This window comes from Alosa pseudoharengus, unplaced genomic scaffold, assembly GCF_046254945.1.
Source record: "Alosa pseudoharengus isolate Yale_2024_CS ecotype anadromous, Long Island Sound unplaced genomic scaffold, YU_APseudo_1.1 YU_APseudo_1.1_scf_9, whole genome shotgun sequence".
In the NCBI taxonomy this organism is placed as follows: Eukaryota; Metazoa; Chordata; class Actinopteri; order Clupeiformes; family Clupeidae; genus Alosa; species Alosa pseudoharengus.
Window position 1 is genome coordinate 21,369,352 of NW_027468881.1, and position 20,639 is coordinate 21,389,990.

The 20,639-nt window shown below is 41.4% G+C and overlaps 1 protein-coding gene and 1 long non-coding RNA gene across 2 annotated transcripts; one reads left to right on the forward strand and one right to left on the reverse strand.

Moving 5' to 3' along the window:
• Nucleotides 1–2,092: 2,092 nt before the first annotated feature.
• tcea2 (transcription elongation factor A (SII), 2) lies at nt 2,093–10,498 on the reverse strand. The gene is made up of 10 exons (XM_076276055.1): nt 10,244–10,498; nt 9,128–9,190; nt 8,928–9,033; nt 8,499–8,595; nt 7,854–8,026; nt 7,646–7,702; nt 6,733–6,887; nt 4,883–5,029; nt 4,286–4,357; nt 2,093–2,815 (listed from the first exon to the last, which is right to left on the reverse strand). The coding sequence occupies exons 1-10, from the start codon at nt 10,310–10,312 to the stop codon at nt 2,807–2,809; spliced, it is 948 nt and encodes a 315-aa protein (XP_076132170.1). The 5' UTR covers nt 10,313–10,498; the 3' UTR covers nt 2,093–2,806.
• On the forward strand, nt 10,471–13,718 carry LOC143114450 (uncharacterized). The gene is made up of 2 exons (XR_012984920.1): nt 10,471–10,568; nt 12,629–13,718. It is a non-coding gene; the product is annotated as an uncharacterized LOC143114450 (long non-coding RNA).
• The last annotated feature ends 6,921 nt before the right edge of the window (nt 13,719–20,639 follow it).

The window sequence follows — 20,639 nt, forward strand, 5'->3', positions numbered from 1 at the left end:
GGGGGTTAAGGTTTTAACCTTAACCCCCATATACTGACATTACATGTAGAACAGAATAAAGACATTAAATAAAGAACAGAAGAACAAATAACTCTGGTAGTGTACAGAGTAGACATTCATGCTTGATGGTGTTTTGAGCCCCCACCATCGACTTCAAGGCAGCGATGCGACCGTTGACTTCAAGGCACCTAACCCTAACCCTCTCCTAACCCTAGTGCCTTCCATGCAGCGCTGCCTGGAAGACGTCGGGGGTTTAAAACACCAAAAGGCAGACATTCACAGATGAACATGGCTTGGCACTTCAGCGCGTCCACTGGCACTGTCCTGCTCAGATCAGCTGTGCTCTGTAGGTATGGAGGGAAGGTGCTGTGTTGACAAAACAAACAGAGTCTCTGCAAGTGCCATGTGTCACCTTGGCCACTGTAGCCCTGCAGGCCTGTGCTGTTGAGTGCACCAGAACCCGCCTACCCCACAAACACACAACCTGCACAGGTCCCATCTGTTTTAAAACCGGAAGACCTTTTAGAACTGTCACAGCATGTTCAAAAATAATGACTGACTGATGTTGTCCCCGTTTCGTGGGTGCTTTCTCCCCAATGAAAAAGTGATAGGCTACAACATGATGTTACTCTCTGCCACATGTGGGCCCACCCTTGGGAGTGGGATGGGGGGTAGCTTATACTGATAAGTGGAACAAGTTTCTTATACCTTGATTAAGTTGGGGGGGGGGGGGGGGGTGGACCAAGAGTGTGCGTGGGTGAGGGGCCCCCACCCAAGCTTTGTCCCTCGTCCATAATCCCAAATGTCTGACCAGACCACATGTCAAAACTTAATTAACCATCAAAGAAATATGACCAAAAAAAAAAATACAGGCAACATTGGCATATGCCACCACAAGTAACTTTGTTTCCTTAATGTGCTCTTTGGAGGCAGCCACCATCATACATCTAGGTTTGGGTAGCGGTGCCAAGGGCCAGACACTGAGAAAAACACATATCACAGTCATTCCCACAGCTCTGGTGAAACAGTCAGCCTGCCAGGCTACTGTGTTCCAGCACGTGTGCACTGCTTTCAGAAGCTCAACCCAATGATCAGTTCGCAGTATTCTCCCACACCCCGACCATTTCCACACCACAGTGGCAACTCCAAATGCCACAAAAAAGGAATGGATTCCTTTCTTCGGGGCTTGGGTAGGAGTCCTTCCTTCTGCCTCGGGAACGGCAAGAAACCTCAAGAAGTGCTTTGCGAGTTCAGTTTGGAATGTCGTTATATATTTTTTTACTCGCGTAATCCTGCTGGGTCCGGACTCGTCGCGCTGGGATTTGAGATTCTGTGGAAAGGTAATTACAGGGGCTTGTGACAGTTGAGGGCACATTACCGTCTGGAGAATATCCAGGCCTTGTCAACACCTGGGCTTTGTTCTCCCCACAAAGAGTCGTTGTTGAGTCAGGATTATTGAAATTGACCTGCCCATGGAAGAGTGATAGACGCTTTGAGAGGGTAATTTTTCATTCCATAAAATCTGATCACGTGACAGTATTCAAGATAGCTGTCTTTAATGTTAAGATTAACAGAAGTGAGTTTAATCTTGTTGGGCTGTAAATAGTCTCTACGCTATACTTTATTTTGACATAAGTTTGTTTTCCTCAGGAAAAGTTTGAAAGCCTATCTACATTTCCTATCTTTAACCAACAAAACACAACTTTTGTTTCTGTAATTGGCTAAATTGAATTGAACATGTTTGCCGGAACTATGAGGCACTGCTAAATTGTGCCGTCCCTCTCTCATTAATTGAATTGGGTTTTCTTCTTCCTGTTATGCAATACAGAATACTGAATGATGACAGCAGGGAGCAGGATAAACTCCCTCCTGTGGTTGCATACTGGTATTACAGTCATAGACACTGCTGCCACCTACCGCTGTCTACTGTGAGGAACAAGACATTGGTTTGAGTTAAAGAAATCCCTATGGAAGTCTGTGTCTGTGTGTGTGTGTGTGTGTGTGTGTGTGTGTGTGTGTGTGTGTGTGTGTCTGTCTGCATGCGATGACAATCCAACATGAGCAGGATTGTTTACTTTTCCACACACACATACATATGAGGAAGCCGAAGTTAGACTCCATTTAATGCAAGCAATACAGGCGCCCAAGTGAAATCTATCAAACTCCACCAACCTACTCCACAAGGTTCACTAGGATATTGTTGCCATTACCTTCTCTCAAAGTATAAATGGAGGAATTCTCACTCTTCCTGACACACACACTGAAAATAACACACATTCTCTCTTGATATTTTTCATTTTTTACACTTCATTGTCAAAAAAAACACCTCATCCATACTAGGAGCAGGCAATCAAAAAAAAAAAACAAAAAAAAAAAGTATGGAGTATGCATAATCTACGTATGCAAGCTCTAAGAACACTTTCACACAACACCTCTAGAACCAGCAGAAAGTTGTGTAAAACTAGGAGCACCATGAATGAGGGAAGGGAGATAAGAGGCAAAAGAAAGGCACAAGCCATCATTATGGGCAAGAGCAAACAAAACATCTAAGGTTGGCAAAACCTGTCCACTGGTTAATACAAAAAATAACAAAGTAATTAATTGTTACAGTAGAAATAGGAAAGAAATACACAAAATAATGTACATCTATTGTCTTTTAGGGAACAGCATCCATGTGAAATATATTACAGCGTTATGACAAAAAAAGCATGTATGTTTTCTTTTAAAAAAGGATTGTAACAAAATGATTTCTTCAGATGTGGTTCTCCATTTTTTCCTTGCAGAAGAATCCATATTGTCCATCCACTCAGCAGAACTAGAGGGGAAAAGGGGAGAAAACCATTGCAGAAGATCAGATGGATAAGTGAAGCCATTTTCCACACATCCATCTTCCATGCTAAAGTTTTTTACCAGTGATCTCCACCTGTTTGAGATGCTAGAGATCCTTAATGTGATGAACGTGCCTTACAGTCAGTGTCACAGAGTTTCCAAAGTCGCTCCTTGATTTCAAACTTAGAACCTTTTTAGTGTAATGCACTCACACAAATCAGTAACTAAATCTATGAGACAACACATAATTAAGCAATAAGCCCCGAGAGGCCGTAGGTTACACTGATTCTGCAACAGCTAAGGGGCGTTGTTAAACTCCCCTTAGCTGTTGTAGAATCAGTGTAACCTATGGACTCGAGTGTTTTATTGCTTTTCTAAAACTGTTACTATAAATACCTGGCAAAGTTTTAATAAAGTAAAGGCACAGCAACTAGAAATGGAAACGATTTATTCGCAAAGAAATATATTTCCTCTCTGAATGGTTGCCAAGCAACGTCGAGACGCAGCTACTTTAACTTTTGTATCAAGTTATGGTAGCGCAGTAATATAGAATGAAATGCGGTCAAGGTGTATGTTTAATGCTGGATTTTACAACGGCATCGAACGCAATTCAGCCAATTACAATCAAGGACCGGAACTATCAGTTTTAGAAGCCTGTGTAAACTGCTGCCAGTAGTGCTTGTTAGCAAGTACCGCCATCTAGTGGTTACAGTATTCCATGCAGGGTTCCCACTCTGTCAGATGTAAAATTCCATGACTTTTCCCTGACGAAAAACCTGAATTTCCATGACCTACTATAGAATGAATTGTACAATATACCGACCAAAGATTTCACAGAAGCCGTAGAGCATTCAAGAATCTTTGACTTTTAATAGAGTGAGATGAATAGGCTTTGAATAAACAAAGTTGGACCACAACCACTCAAGCAAGGAGTAAAGGAAATTAATTACCAGATATACACCAAATCTGCGTGAAAATATATTTGCATTAATGCATTTTGGAAAGTACATTTTAAAACCGCTACAACAAAATTCCCTGATATTTTAGAAATTTCATAACTCGTGGGAACCCTGTCCATGAGTTCTAGAAGTCTTTTTCCAATTCCATTTAAAAAATGTTAGACCAAGATAACTCAGAAACTCATATCTTTAAGCAGATTGAATATCCCCTGACAATTATGTACTTTCAGAAATCACTCTCATATGATCTGCTAACCAACTAGAGATCAACTAGAGCCACTAGAGCACCTGGTTTCTCTCAGCTACCCCTTTTATGTAAGCTACTGTTCATCAAACTAACTGACCTTAAAAAATGGCATAAAACTCACTGGATGCAGACAGTGTTGTTAATGTAAAAGGCTTAAGTGTTAGTGTGTAAATAGGAATGATTACAGTGGAATAATCACTGGGGTTAACACAAAGAAGGTGGCGTAAGTAGCCAGACCGGTGAGACTCACCTTCCACCTGTTCCCACACTCGTTGCACAGCACGAACGTGGTCATAGGTTCATCTGCGCTGCGTGTCTGCACCTAAACACACACACACACACACACACACTTGTGTGAACATGCTGGATTCATATTTGGAATATATATGAGAGGCTCAATAGCTTTTGCTAATTCATCTTCACACACCACAGCATTTCATGCATCAAGGCTCACTCACTCACTCACTGCACGCACGTGCGCGCACACACACGCACAGACAGTCTCTCAGGATTTCTCAAATAATCCTGGTCATGGAGGCACACTTTAACTTGCCAAAGGCATGTCAGGGCAGCACCACCCCGTTCCCATAATGCACTGGGGATCTGTGTAGTCACTTAGTGAAGCTTACTCAAGTACCCCATCAACACAAGAGGCTCAATTTTACTTCTTCAGTTCACTGGACAGACTGCTCTACAGTCGAGTACGAGAGCCTTATTGAGAGCCAATACTGCCCATGTTTTGCTTGTTTGATTATAATGGAAGCCATGCGGGCCAGTGGTTCATGGCTGAGTGGCGGTGGTGGTGGCAAGGTGTGGTAAGAGAGAGGAGGTGTGAGTGGCCACGTACCTGGGTGTAGGTGCAGTTCTTGCCCCTGCACTTGCCGCAGATGAACATGTCAGTCTCAGTGCCACCCACTTTGGAGAGCTGGTGCTCCCTGATGGACTCCTTGGTCATGGCCTTCCTGATCTCCTTCAGCTCTGCACTGGCCATCTCCTGCATGAAGATACAGAGTGGGTCAACATTGACATGAACACAAGCACACACAAAAACTGCACATAATAAGAATGCTGTAGCACGCGACTAGTCTATACACTATATAGACCCTTTCAACAATAAAAACAAAAACAATGCTTGAACATTCTATTTGGTTCCCAATCTACTTCCTCTGCATGAAGATAACATATGGAATGTTAAAAAGGAAGTCTTGTGGGGCCAACTATGATGCTGATAATGCAACTCTTTTGAAAGGGTCTATAGTCTCCTAGTCGAGCCTAGTTGACATGAATAGGTAAAAAACTAGGGCTGGGACGGTAACCGCATTACCGCAACACCGTGTTCACGTTTGAAACATCCATCAAACATTGGCCTGCATATGTAGCCTGCGTTTGCACATAGTGTGTAATATTGTGATGTGTATTGTGAGGAACCATCTTATGACATGGATGCAGGGTTTTCTAAACAAAACTTCAAAACTTATCATCAAAAGATGAAGACCTTTTGCGTGTGTGTTGGGAAGCGCAATGTTCCAACATTCCATATGTTAACCGTGAGAGTAGGGGAGAACTGGCACAATTGTAACACTTTTCTATTCTCTCCGTTCAAACTCGATTTACACAAAGACGTCAGACTTGAAAGCTGTGAAATTTTGCCAGAAAGGAGTCATACATGTTTACTGCATGAATGTTGAAACAGAATTCAAAAATATGTTCTAGTTTGTTATGAATTTAACTTGTAGCCTACCTTTGTTACAACCTGACGCAGCCATTAAAAAGTGCGGTAGCCTACTGTTGTAAGAGTAGCATAAGTGCCAAGAATGTAACAGTTCTGAAATCGTGATAGCCTGCTTCACCTGCATCCCAGCATCACTTCCACTTATGCCTACTGCATTATAGTTCCCTGCCTGGAATCTGAAATCTACTGGATAGACTATCAACTCACGATTGTACTTTATATCCTTACAGTGTTGTGAGTGTTTTTCTTGTTCTGTATGTGTGTACCGGTATTAGGGGTGTCACAATATACCGGTTATGTGATATTTAAAACATGACCATATGAATATCGTGGAAATAATGGATTGTGATATTATATCGTATAGTCTTTACTTTACAACAACAGCATTTTTAAATCGTGTTGGTGCTCTTTTCTCTCTCGTGTATCCTCTCTCCTCCTCCCTTGCTCCTTTCAAAGTCCCACACACAAACCTGACGTCATAGCAATGCCAAACTTTTGACTTTGCAACTGGTAAAGATGCCGGACATAATGGAGAATGCAGTGGATAGAAACATTATATGTTTTTAAAGAGAGAGACATTTTGGAATAAAATTAATATAGTTTCAGTGATTGCTTTCTTTTATAATGATTGCTATTGATAACATGATTTCCCTAATTTCCCCTCGGGATAAATTAGGCATCTATCCATTCATCTATCAAACTAACTAAAAAGCAAAATGAAAAATATATGTACAAAAAGTAATAAATAAAATGCAATTAAGCGGGTCCGTCAGACAGGTGCGACGGGAAGGTTGGAAATTGAACTTTCTAAAGAATATCTGGGTTCACTGAATTCAGCATGGAATTTTAGAACCTTACATTGTTGCGGAACAGAATCTTCTGTTAGAACGTTCAAAGCTCCCTGCTGAAGGGTTAAATACACGTAAAATAAACCCCCCAAATACATAATGGTAAACACAGCCCACCTCTGCTGTCATGGTGGCAATACGCTCGGGTGCGATGTTCCCACACAGAACGTTGCGTCGCAGATCAGGGTTTTTCTGGTCCCGGAGGTTAGAGATGCGGCTCCTAAGCCTGGTCTTGTACTTCATGTCCGTGGCCTTAAACTCCTGGTAGATAGGTGCCCCGACACACAGGTCAAGGGTTTAACAACAAGCCACACAATCTATATGCCCTGTGAACACATCCTTTTGTTTTTGCACTTTTAAGGCCAGTATGTCTCTGTTTAATTGCCTCACTAGTTACAGAAGACTGCATACTGCTTATTACAGTTTGAGAGAGAGGCACCAAATTACACCATTTTTAGCCGCTCTTTTCATTTAAAAAACACTAGCTCAGAACAGAAAACACTGATTTCAACACAAGGGTGTGGTGAGACACAGCTATGGTGGACAAAGGCTGCTGCATTAGGTCTATTTAAGGGATTCTCCAAATGACATTGTTTCCATCATTGGTATTTTGTTAAAATAAACCTTCCTTTAACTATTTTGGCTAGTTCAGCATTTAAGGACATTCAGTTTAGTGTAATAATGTCTGATAATGGTGCATTGCCCATGGTCATAAATGGTCTTTACAGTTCAATGCCCTCATATCCAGTTCTACTGATAGCTATATAGACCCTATCAACAGCATAAACAAACATGTGCGTGCCCAAGGAATTTACGTTAGCAAACAACATTGAGCTAATATAATGGTAACATGGGGACAAACTTTAAAAAACATGTTTCAAAGTCAAAATTTTGTAGAGCATTAACCTAAAGCCCAAATAATTTTCAATTAAAAAATATCTGCATTAGTTTTGGACGTTTAAACCAGAAATGCTCTATGATTGAAAGGGTCTATAAGATCCCCATTTGGACTTTAAGGACAAAAGGATATAGTCCTCAATCTGGGCCGCCAGATGATCGCAATCAGCTCCAATCGTTTTATGGTCATCTAAGAGAAGATTGAAGACAAGACGTACAAAAAAAGTTAAACAGAGCCTAACAAATAATTTCACAATGCTCCAGAGCCCAAGCTAAGGTGGACAGGTCAGGCCTCGAAGCCGTGTCTGGGCTGCCCTTTCAGCACTTGATCCCTCTCTTACCGCCAATTTGCAGCGCTGCCACCAAGAGTTCCCTGGATTTGGTGCGTACGCTGTCAGTGGTGACGGGGGCTGGGGGGAAAGACGTAAACTTTGGGGTGATGGGGGTGGTCGGGGTGGTTGGAGTGGTTGGGGTAGACGGGCTGGTGGGGGTCTTGGGCGGTTCAGACTTCTTGCTGCAGATCAGAGAGGAGTGAAGATATTTTCTTTTTCACCAAGTAAAATAGCCTACCTATTTTTTCTGTTGATGCTGATAAGAGTCCTAGAATGTGTTTTCTCTCTCTCACACACACAGTCTTTCTCTCTCTCCCTGTGTGTGATATGTAAATGAGCTGAGTAGGTGATTGTTTTCACAGTAGGTGGGATTACATGGACACTTTTAATCTGATTAGAATCGGAATAATGACTCAATCAGAATAAAATGTTACATATAAACACCTTGATCAGGATAAAAACTGCCAATCAGATTAGAATTTGAATTGGAATGAAACATAACCCCTGTGAACAGATGCACACATTTTTCATTTGGAAAAGTTTAATTGTTTTAATTGGAATGACAATAAAAACTGTCATGGCTAGTGCCTAGAAAAATTCACACCACCTTTCTCTCTCTCTCTCTCTCTCTCTCTCTCTCTCACACACACACACCTGTCACTGGAGCTGGGGCTGTCCTTAGATGAACACTGAAGAGGCGAGGCACTTTTCTTCTTCTCCTCCACTGCTGCCACCTTTCCCTCTGCACCATCTGTGGATCGGCCGAACAGGACAACCATGAACGCTTATTCATCAACATTTGTCAAAACACAGGAAATTGCAGGTGACAAAGATAACAGATGAATGGGGAAAAACAAGTTTAAAAAAAAACACATATCTCTGAAAAAAAAACAACACAATTTATGAACCTAGTTTCACTTGAATAGTTGCTTTGCTGGTTTCATTTTTCATACTTTGTCAGGCCTGTTTCACTTTTGTTAAATTAAATCCATAGTAATAGGGAGTGTCAGCATGCAACCCATCATGTGTTTTTGGCTTATCAGTTTACATTGTTTTCTGGTAAAGCATAGCTAAACTCCTTACCCAGAAGTTTCTTCCACGCTTTGATGAGAGACTTGGCCAAAGTCTGCACCTCCTCATCAGAACTCTGCTTCCTCACAGCATTCACAGACATGCCGATCCTTGTGGACTAAATAACAGTGACAGTGCAAATGAGTCAATTGATTCATGGAGCCTTTGAAATTCTAAAGGCCTCAAACAAGAAATTCATCAGTCTCAGGTACCTGTAGCGTCTCCAGCGACATCTTTATATTCTTCAGCTCTCTAAGCAAATCTATAGCGCCATCCTGCAAAAGGAAGAAGGCGTATGTGAACATTGCAATTGGTGAATTGCAAGCAAATCAACTGCCTGAATGTTACACATAGAGTCATGTCTCTCTTAAGATTATACCTCTAGTTCGTTGCAGTATTGTTTTGAATTGTTTGAGGTGTTATATTCAGCATGAATGTTGATTTTGTTTGTGTCGGAACAGCAGTGAAGAGAAATTTGGAGTACAACCAGCTGCCAACTCATCAGCTCCGGTGCACGCGACTCCACGCAAATGAACACATGAGCGGGACGACGAAGTGGTCCAAACACGAAACATGAATGGGGTGAATCAACAACAAAAACAAATGCAGCGTTTTGTTTGAAAAGCTGACCAATGCGCGCCTAGCGTCTGTTCGTAAGTTAGACAGGAGTTATGTTAGGCCCAGAGTGTGGAAAAACGCCTAGATAAACTTCAACATTAGCAACAAAATACGGTCAGTTTTACAAGAAATATTTTCCACATGCTCATTTCCACAAGCCTACTTTACTTGTATGTTTCGCCCGCACATCGTCATTTACAGCAATAGGCTGCAAATCGAAAGCGAACGTTACAACAGCAAAAACAAGCGCGAACTGAAACAAATTTTAACATTTTGTTGCTCATCCATGAAGTCTATGACCTGCACCCGAGCCAAGCGTTCATGAAATATTCTGGCGTTTCAGGAAAAAAAAACACGGGAGTGAATGCAGCGATGGCCGCTGGCGAATAGCAACAGTGTATCCTAATTATCCAATGTTGGCGGCGTTACATTTCCACAAAATGGTAACATTACAGCCCACTTCTCTGAATTTGGCATGCTAGATGACTGGTTCCGTGAGGACAACACACCAACTGACTGATACGCTATCTATCGGAGATAAGTAGCCTAAGCTAGGCTTGCATTTGTGATGGGCGATGCACTGATTTCGAGAAATTTCTCTCAAAACAAGTGTAGTGTAGTAGACTAAGCTTCAGAATAGTCCAGCCTAGCTTCTACCTGTTTTCTGATGCAAAGGGCGTTCTACTCTGCACCCAGCGAGTCCCACTTACCGTGTTTTTCTTCTGCACCATTTTGTCCAGTTTCTTCGCAATGCGTTCGACCTCTTGATCCTTCACCATTTTGCACAGATTTTGTTGATTATGCCGAGCGTGTCGGTCATACCTTTACCTCTGACAGAAAACACGACTTCTTCCTCCCTCCCTTGCTTGCTCTAGTAGCCTACTCTAGTATCCTAATCGCGTGGAATTTTTGCTCCGTTTATCTGTCAAGGCTGGAAGAGCATGGGACTTGTAGTCCACAGACTAGCCTACAACCACCTAACCGCAAAGAATTCTAGGCGGAACTACAGAGACGGAAGCGGCAATCATTTCAGAGGTAGGCTAATAAATGAGTTAGAAAATTCCAGAATATACCCGTCACTCTGTAGCCTACAGTTGCTTTCGGACTGTAGGCCTATATCAACCCGGAACTGTAGTAGGCCTAGTCGGTGATTGCCAGACAAAAAAACGCAGTTTAAAGTAATAGGCCTGTCATAGCACTGCGCTGTAACCTACTTCATACTTCAATATTTTGGAATAGGCCTAGGCTACTCCGCTTAAGCCCTCTCTCTCTTTCCTTCTCACAAAAAAGAAAAGAAAACGCACAAATCCAAATGAAGCTTAAAAACAAGCAGGTTGCTGTAACCTGGCAACCACAACAAAACACAAACTAGCCTACTTAATGCAATTAATATTATTATTATTTTACAGAAGAGGTTAATTTGATGTTCAATCTCTCTCTCTCTCTCTCTCTCTCTGCATTGTGCGTGTTTAAATTTGTATCCAATATTGTAGACATGATGTTTCATTTTCCTCATAGGAGCATAGGCTAGCCTACATATCCAATGCCATTTCTGTAGTCAGCTTCGACAAAAATAGCCCAAATATTGCCTACATTTTCATATCACATATGCACATTTGAAAACATATGTCTTTAAATATCCATTAAAATGCATATTTTCAATAGTCAATGTTAGATTGAGCTACAATGAAAAACTATGTTATAACTTCTGAGAGTGTTCTTTATCATATGAACATAAAGGGCAGATTTTTCGGATTTCAACCGTGCAACATACCTCTGAGCACTGAAAGATTAAATTATTGATTGTTATTGTTTCTCTACAATATGATGAATACGTACACTGAATAATATAATGGTCAGGTCACTACATGACGCATTGTACTGTACCAGTATACAAACCACCCTTCCCAAAAAGTTGTTGTTCCTTTAACCTTGGCCATACCCTATCCGTTCTGTTGGGGGCAGTATATGGCATACTGTATGTTGTCAAATGACTCTCAGGAGAGTGTGATGTATTTTGATAAAACATATGTTTTCCTTAGAACAAGACTTGCCGTTGGTTGTTCATGACCATGTACTCATTACCAGCACACCAGTCACTCAAGGCATGTTATAAATAACTATATTATTATTATTATTATTATTATTATTATTATTATTAAGTTAATAATAATAAGTAAAGAATAATGAGTTGAATGAAAGTGCATTGCATTCAAGATAACTGAAATCGACAGTTAATATAGCCTATAGGTTAAAGGAAGAAGACATTAGATATAAGACGTTAGAATCATAACCGCGCTGCACTAATTTGTTAAAAACTATTGCATTCAAGTTAATTCTGCATACCACCACAAATAGAATTCAATTCTGTGGGAAACACCGAATGTGAATAATAAAAGACAAAATGTGTATTATTAAAAAACAAGACAGGATAAAAAAGAAGATAGGCCTAATTAAGGGGGCAAAACTAAAATGAAAACAGACAGACTTTGACAAATAAAATGATATGTAAAGAAGGACTCTACATGAAAAAGAAAATGGGCCAGACGAGAATGGAATTTAACAGATTATAAAATAAAACACAATAAAAGAACAACAAAACAGTAGCCTATTACTAGTGCTTGAGTGCTTGAACAAAAAAATAGACCAACCCCAGTCTGAACTAAAAGCACAACATCAGACTGAACAATATACACACCAAAAGGGACTAATACTTAAAAGGGAAAGTCAGAATATAAAAGTGAGTTATTTGTTTGTTTCAAAAGTTTCCAAGCAGACAGCAGATCTCATAACTTTTTACTATGTCAATGTGTAGGGCCAATAACAGTAAAAGCTCGACAGTCATTTGATCTAAAATTAAAGCTAGATAAGATGCTCCTCTCCTGCCCCCCTCCAGACACATCAACATCAACAACAAACAAACAAACAAATAGATTGCACATCATGGGAATGGGCGTGTTTTCAAAAAATATAGTTTGTCTTGTGTTTTGTCATTTGCCATTGTCACAAAAAGACATAACATGGTAATGAATGTGTGATAATGTGTGTTTATAAACATTGTTCAGGGGACTAATATTACCTTATCATATTTTTAGGCTCAGAGATGGAAGATGGACATTTCCTGTAACTGTTCAATAGATGGCACTCTTGTCTCTGGTAAAAATCGCTGGGTTCTCCGTAACACTGCACTGTAGCACTGAAATGATGATGGAAGTTGCATTTCCATTGCACTTTTACTGTAACATCAGGGCACAGAAACTGTGTTATCGCAGTTTAAAAAAGCTAGAGTAGTAATTTAGTTATGAAACAGATATAAAAGAAAGACATGTAGAGAAACCTTGGTGACATGTATTTTAGTGTTTAAAAATGTGTAAAACAGTATATACTCTGGAAATAAAATCAGGAATTATTTATAGAATAAATGGACGCCTTTTTCTATCAGTAATTAGCCTTATGCAGCTATCAAGGGTGTATGTTTGTTTTTTGTGTCCAGCCATGTACCATTCTGTTTGAACAATTAGCAATAGTCAATTCACACACGGGTGTTTAAATTCACTGTGTGGTTGCTTGTTTGAGCAACGTTTGTGGCAGGCCATATAAGGAAACCCCCCCTCAGTGGCCCAGTTGCATCGTGGGAGGAAAGTCCCTGTGCCCGTAACGTGGCCGCACTCAACCAGGGAGGAAGCACAGCCTCCATCACCTCCATGAGGTCATTTTAGAATTTTCCAGGGTCCATGATCCTGTGCCCAGGCCACTACCTCTGCAGCTGAACAACACACTGTCATGTTACATTCCGCTATCAGAAATATGGGCTGAGGTCATTCCTGCATGTACATTTCACCGTTGATTGCATTAGGGACAGAACACGTGGATTAAAATGTGTGACTGCAGGTGTGGTATGATGACATTAACAGGCATGACAAAAGAATATTTATATCAGAAGAATATTAGATTTTAATTTCTGAAATAAAAGCATGAAAATTATGAGACAGCAAGAAAGGTTTTTTTCCAGTTGTGGTGGACATATAAGCATTTTGTATATCAGTAGATGGCAGTGTTTTCAGGAAATACTTTGATATCATTGGATGTTACAGCATATCCACCTCAATGACCTGGTTGTTATTCATTTGTCATGTAGAAATGGTCTCCCTGTTAACTAAAAATAAATAAAATGTTTCTTTCTCAGATATAGTAGTATTTTAAGTAATTTGAACTCTTACCAAAACTCAGCATGAACCGAAAAAACCCCAAAAGTTTTGTTAGAGCACCAGGTACTGAACTGGATTTTGGGGTCGCAAGGATAATTTCTGTTTCCTGAATATTAAATGAGAGTACTTTTGTCCCAACAATTAGCATGTGTTGACTTGAACAGAACTGTGCATGTGCTCTCTCACCTTTGGGAAAGAGAAAAATGCTGAGCAAAAACAAAAGTTCAGATGCCTGTGGAAGCGGGTCACAGTGTCGCCACACTGCCAAAAAACGCCGTCCAGTGTACACAAACAAACCAGAGACACAGTATTTATAACACTCAGTCACACACACGCACATGCATGCATGCACGCACGCACGCACACACACACACACACACACACTAACACACACGCACGCACACACACATACACGCACGCACACACACACATACAAACACACACACACACAAACTTTCTCATTTTCATTCCTCTTTCTCTCTCTCTTTCTCTCTCTCTCCCTCCCTTTCTCTTTCACTCACACACTTTAACACATGGACGTGCACTTCTACGCTGCAGATTTTTATGGTCGATTCTCTTCTCCCTTCTGAAGGTCACTCTTGGCTGGGCTGCACATTGAAGTGATCAGGGACGGATGCTGGCAGAACGGGGTGCTGTTTTGCTTCCCCATGAATATCCATGGGTGCCCCCATGGTGCCTGCCCAAGACTGCGAGTCGTGAAGATAAACAGAGAGCTTTGTGGTGGCAAATCGAAATCAGACCACTCGCTCCTTCTCCTATGATTTTGTCCCCTCTTGTCCCTCTCCTCTCCTTGACATCCATATGTTGTGTGTGTGTGTGTGTGTGTGTGTGTGTGTGTGTGTGTGAATGAGTGTGTGCACTTTAGAGTTGAATCTATTGCAACTATGCATTAATTTATTTTTGTTATTGCCAGATTGAAAGCATGGGAAAGCTGTGCGCTGCTTTGAGGGCTTTTCAGAGGCTCGTCTCAGAGCGACTTTGCTCTCCCGTCTTTGCACTAAACGTGCCGATGTACATACGCGTAAGATTTATGATGCAAGCTCGTCGAGTGAGGTCTCGCAGCTCTAACCGGAGTGGTCCACAGATTGTCAGAATGGAAGCCAAGGTTCCCAAATGTGAGATGGAATTTCAGCAGAGAATCGACTGTAGCTTTCCAACAGAAGAGGAGAGGCATCACCCTGTCACCTCAACCATGTCTTACACCAGTGTTCATCCTGCTGCTAATGTGTGTGTGTGTGTGCGTGTGTGTGCGTGCGTGCGCGTGCGTGCGTGTGTGTGTGTGTATGTGTGTGTGTTTGTGTATCTATCTGATTCCATCTGTCTTCTATTTGTATGGGAAGAATATAGTGTTGTCTGTCTTTGAACACTCCTTAATCAGTGGGAATTTTGAGGACATGTGTGCCGACCAGACAAGCTATGAATTACTTTTAAAAAGGGGGGGGGGGGGGGGGCAAGAGAGAAAGAGAAGGAGAAAGAGAGGGAGAGACTGAAAATCCTCCAAGATCCGCGTCGAAACAAAGAAGCATTATCCTGCGCCTCTGTCAAGGGCCCTCTCCGTCTGAGGAGTGAGCATGTTCTTGATTCCTAACACATGTACTCGAGGACATAAAATTCTGTCTCCGTGACATCCACGCAGTCTAGAAAAATACAAACGGCCTCAGATTCACTACTTTGCTGTGTTCTCTCAACGCAGAAAAAGATTTAAGCACATCTGCGACCTGCACAGTGCACAGAGAAAAATGAACACCGATGGCTCTTTACGCAAGTACCCTTCTCGTTTAGGCAATGGCTGCGTTAGGCTGTCCTGAACTGCCCTCAGAGTGGGGTTCTTTCTGCACAGTGAATTGTGCTGTCTGTTGAATGCATTAGCCAGGATTATAAGTCAGCATGACAGTTCATACTCAGGTGCATAATTGTTTTTTTAATTTGTTTTGAAAATGTGGGGCTCCATCAGGAGATGTGCCGTTTGAAGGTGACTTTTTTGTTAAGTTAAGTCAAATTAATTCAATTACATTTCCATTATACTGACATTTTAGCCACCAACAGTTTAATGTAAACTAGCATACATTTGGAGGTCATCTGTCTGTAAGCAGGATTACACAAAAATATCTCTATGTCTCTATTTTTAAGTAACTGGAAAGTCGGTGCAAAATTGAAAGTAATAACTCATTGCATTTTTGTGCAAATCTGTCACCTCGACAAATTTAGTTCTACTTTCACCACCTTTGCGAAATGCAATATTTGGCCTTGGAGGAGGTCTGCACCCTCTAGGTGCCTCACTGGTTTATTCATGTTTACAAACCAGCACAGATAATCAGTTGCATTAAAGCAACGGCAAGGTCAGGAGGTAACCCCGCTGAGAGCACATCTAATAATGAATAAAAAATGACCACTTTCACCATGCTGTAGATGCCTTTCTTTTAAACCAAACTTTTAAACAAACAAATGTTGCTGAATCAGCTGAGACGTTAAGGACAATTTTCCCTTTGAGTCGTCTGGCCTGTGTGTGTGACGCTGTACCCAGCCTGATTTTAAGGTTAATGGCCTTAATGTGGTTTATCTTCCTCCCTTTGCTTTTGGTCTGTTCTGCACTGCTCTCTCTACTTGAAGTCATATTGGTGATTTATTGTCCTTTCATCCCGAGCCAGCGTGCCCTGCTTGGGTTCCTCTGGTGTCCTTTTGTGAAGCCTGTTGTTTAGGAAAAAACATCGGTCTGGTGTTTTGGCACGGGGAAGCATTGTCCCGACAATGAGGCAATGGCTCCAGGTCTGAGGCGCGCATGATCCTGGCCAGCGGCAGCCCTGAGCGATGGACGCCGCTTCTCGCTAATGACATCATCCCCTTCCTCTCCCCCCTCGGAATGGGACCTGACTCAGGGAACGCCGAGATTTCAGCCCCTCGCGACAGGAAGTACAGTAACGCCAACACACAATGAGACACAGTGATGGCAACATCACTCACACATGAAGCCTCGACTCGCAAGAGGAGCGGTGGAGTCGCCAAGCCCCTTGTGTCCTGTCTGCCACCCTTGACTACCCCCATCCCCACCCCACCACCACCACAAACCCTCACCCTTAATATATTTCTTTATAATAATTACTATTTGGTAAAATATAAATGAAAAATGTAATACCGGCAAATGAAATAGTAGCACAACAAGATAACACCTCAACAACATAACACCTCTGAAGGAAGTGTTCCCCATATATCTCATACAGTTCCTGTTTTCTCATTACACTAGTTACCACATGGTAACCCTTACACCTCCCACCACCCAACCACCTAACCCCCCAATCCCCCCCCCCCCCCACACACACACACACAGATAGACACATTCAATAGAAACATTCCTTTCCATTCACACACTCCTCACAACCGCCTCATCAAAACAGAAAAAAATACCCTTAATTTAATGAAAAATTATTTTCGATTCATTGTGTACCTTTTTGGACACATTCTCAGACTTACAGAATCCTCCAGAATTATTGGCACCTCTGCTAAAGTTGACTAAAAACAGATATGACAAATAATCTGTTGGTGATTTGTTGTAATCTCACAATAAAAACAATGAGGAAAAATCCTCTTGAGGGGAAGCAAATTACAGTATCGCTCACAATTAGCCTATTGCTCACAATTATTGGCACCCCTGCTTGTAAAACCTTCTGAAGCCTCCCTTTGCCAATAAAACAGCTTGTAATATTCTCATTGACATCCCATGAAGTTGGAGAATACAAAGCAAGGGATTTAAGACCATTTGTCTTTACAAAATCTCCCCAGATCGTCAAGATTCCTATGTCCACATTTGTGCATTCTCCTCTTTGACTCACCCCACTGTTTATCTATGGTGTTTAGATCTGGGGACTGAGATGGCAATGGCAGAAGCTTGATTTTGTGTTCAGTAAACTTTGTTGTTTGTTTGTTTTGGTTCATTGACCTGATGAATGATCAAATCATGACCCACTTTTAGTGTCTTGGCAGAGATTGACAGATTTCCTTTTTTGGGGGGTTCATGATACCAGACACCTTAATAAGGTTCCCAAGGCCTTTGGGAATAAAAAACAGCCCCACAATATCACAGCCCCTCCACCATTATTCTCATTAGGCATGGGGTTCTTTTCAGTATAGCCATTCATCTATGTACGCCAAACCCACCTAAAGTGTTCCTTGCCAAAGAGTGCAATTTTAATTAAATCTGACAATAGACCACACTTCCAGACAAAGTCACTGTACCATTCAGTAACTCCTGCCGTTTACATTTGTAATCAGTCCCTCCAGGAATTCGCGATTTTGCGATCGCAACAATTAACGCAAATTCAGCAAATGGGTGACCTCGCAATTTTGTCCAAACACCGCAACTTTTTCGCAAATTTGACCAATCATCGTAGTTTCCCCGTGAAATTTCACCTACCACAACAGTCTCTCGTGCAGAATATTGAGCCAGATGCCACACTTACCTCTGCAGACACCAAAGACTGCCCTATAATATGTTCGTTCCTCTGCAGTTTTGATGACAATAAATAGAAGGCTAACGTTAATGCTTACTGCTTACTTACATCTCTCAACCTGGTGTTGCTAACCTTCCTAGGCTTTGAAAGTAAGTTAATTAAAGAAAAATGTTGTTTTTTAGGACTTTAAGGCCCTTTTCTGGTTTGTTTTGGGTGAACTAGAGTGGTGGACACCAAAATTTTGACGATTGGTCCTGTCTTGACTTTTCTGACTCGTTTTGAATCAACGAACACCACTAACCACTCGGTGAGTTGCACAGTTTTGAAAACGAACGTTAAGGGTTGTTTTAGGACATGTTTGAGTAGCCTACAGTATGCCCATTGCCAGCCACCCTGAGAAGTCAAAGGCTAAAAACCGGAATTTTCCTTTAAGGCCTACTTGGTTTACTGAAATTTCAGTAGGCTATGCAACCCATTGGCAAACGTTTACCTGGAGATGTCCTTTTAGCTTACGTCATGTTTGCTAGCTTGTGGGCTTAGTTTGAGTAGTGCTACCAAAATCATAGAAATGAATACAATGTCAAGACACTTACCTCTTCTATGATCCAAGAATTATTTAATTCAAGTTAGTTTTTAACATTTATTTTAACTAATGACATAGAAGACAAGAATTACATTAGACTACTCTCACATCCTTAAAGAGGCAGGCAGTCAATTAGACGTACACCACCAATAATGACATTAAAGAGAAGTGTAGTCAAAAAGTTTAAATCAATATGAAATTACTAGATACTTACTTGGCTATTAGTAATTATGCGGGTCACAGGCTATGAATTATTAAAAAGATATGAACTTAATATGAATTACAAAATATATGAATGTATTGAAACATATATGACATGATGCCATCTCTTTAGGGGACTGTCAGTTCTACGAAAGGTTATACTGCTTTGTGAATTACCTCAGCACTTACACAAATAAAGTAGGCCTACTTTGATTTTCTGTAATCCTTACTATTTACCTTTACTTATCCTTTTTAATAAGCATCAAGATGATCAGTGTGATTTTGGTCTTACTAACCTTAATTGCCCTCAATTTACAAAAAAATAAAAAATCCTTACGAAATCCTGGAGGGACTGGTAATTAAATGACTGGAAAAGCTTTTACCTAGCATGCCCACTGAATAATCTATTAGCAGTGAGGTCACTTTTTTTTTTTTTTTTTTTGGGGGGACTTGATGACCCAAAGATGATACCTTTTTCTGTAACTTTCCAGTGGCTCTTATGGAATTTTTTGCCTATCTTACCATCCTCCATACTGTGCATGTGGGCAAGATAACCAAGGGTCTTTGTCTATGTTAAGCCATGTTTATCACATTTCCAGTTGATTAGAACCTTTTAGTTATTGTCTTAACTGTAAATATGGACATTTTCAACGACCATTCCCTGACTTACAAATGTCAACCAACTTTCTTTTTATTTAAATTTAGTGTATTCCTTGTCTTTCCGATGTTGAAAAAGGACTTGGGGATTTAGCCTGTGGGGGATTTTCTAGGGGTGCCAATAATTGTGGGCAATGTGTTTTTGTTAAAAATATAAATTTCTTTATGAGATTTTCCTTTTTCTCAGAATAAATTTGCGTCCTTTCAAGGTTGGATTTTTCGTCATTGTTTTCATTGTGAGATTACAATAAATCGGCAAAAGATTAATTTTTATACCTATTTTTAGTCAACTTAACCATTGTATGTTTATGTCCTTAAAATTGGTTAAATCATTTCCGTTCCTTGAGTACCTTTTGTAAGCATTCTTAATACAGGTCAATTTTTACATCAAGGGTATTTTCCCATCCCCTCCACTATGAGTCTACTCCTAGATAGTCCCAAGCAGCAGATAAAAACATCCCCCTGCCTGACCCTGTGAGTGATGGACCCTCTCCTCTCTCCCTGTGTGATCCCTTTATCCCTCCCTCCCTCTCTCCCAACTCTCCTTAGCCTCCCATCTACTGCCCAACTGCCCCCCTCATCAACCGCTTCACATATGGCAGCACACCATGCCCCACCTCCTCATCTACCCCCCTGCCATGCACACACACACACACACACACACACACAGACACACACAGAACCCTCTCAGTCCTTGCTGTTCATCACCACTCTATCCCAACCCCCATCCTACTGCCCCACACACACACACACTTTTACCGCCTCAACCACCCCCCCTCCCATCTCCCTCTCTCCCTTTCTCTCTCACTCTCTCCCTCTCTCTCTCTGTCAGTGTCTCTCGCCCTCCTTCCCATCCCTCCTCCCCGCGCCTGCCCAGCCTTGACCTGCTGGGCCGGGGGATTTGAGCACTTCCCCTTGGCCTGGCTCAGCGGGGACTGTGAGTGGCCGGGCCGGTGGCGGCAGCTCTGTGGGAAGGCCCGGGCAACTGCAC

Coding starts and splice junctions, on each gene's coding strand:
- tcea2 (XM_076276055.1), bottom strand. CDS start 10,312: ATGGTGAAGGATCAAGAGGTCGAACGCATTGCGAAGAAACTGGACAAA. Junction 7,703..7,853: donor GGCAGCGCTGCAAATTGGCG/GTAAGAGAGGGA, acceptor ATCTTCTCTTAG/ATGACCATAAAACGATTGGA. Junction 4,358..4,882: donor AGAACTGCACCTACACCCAG/GTACGTGGCCAC, acceptor GTGTGTGTTTAG/GTGCAGACACGCAGCGCAGA.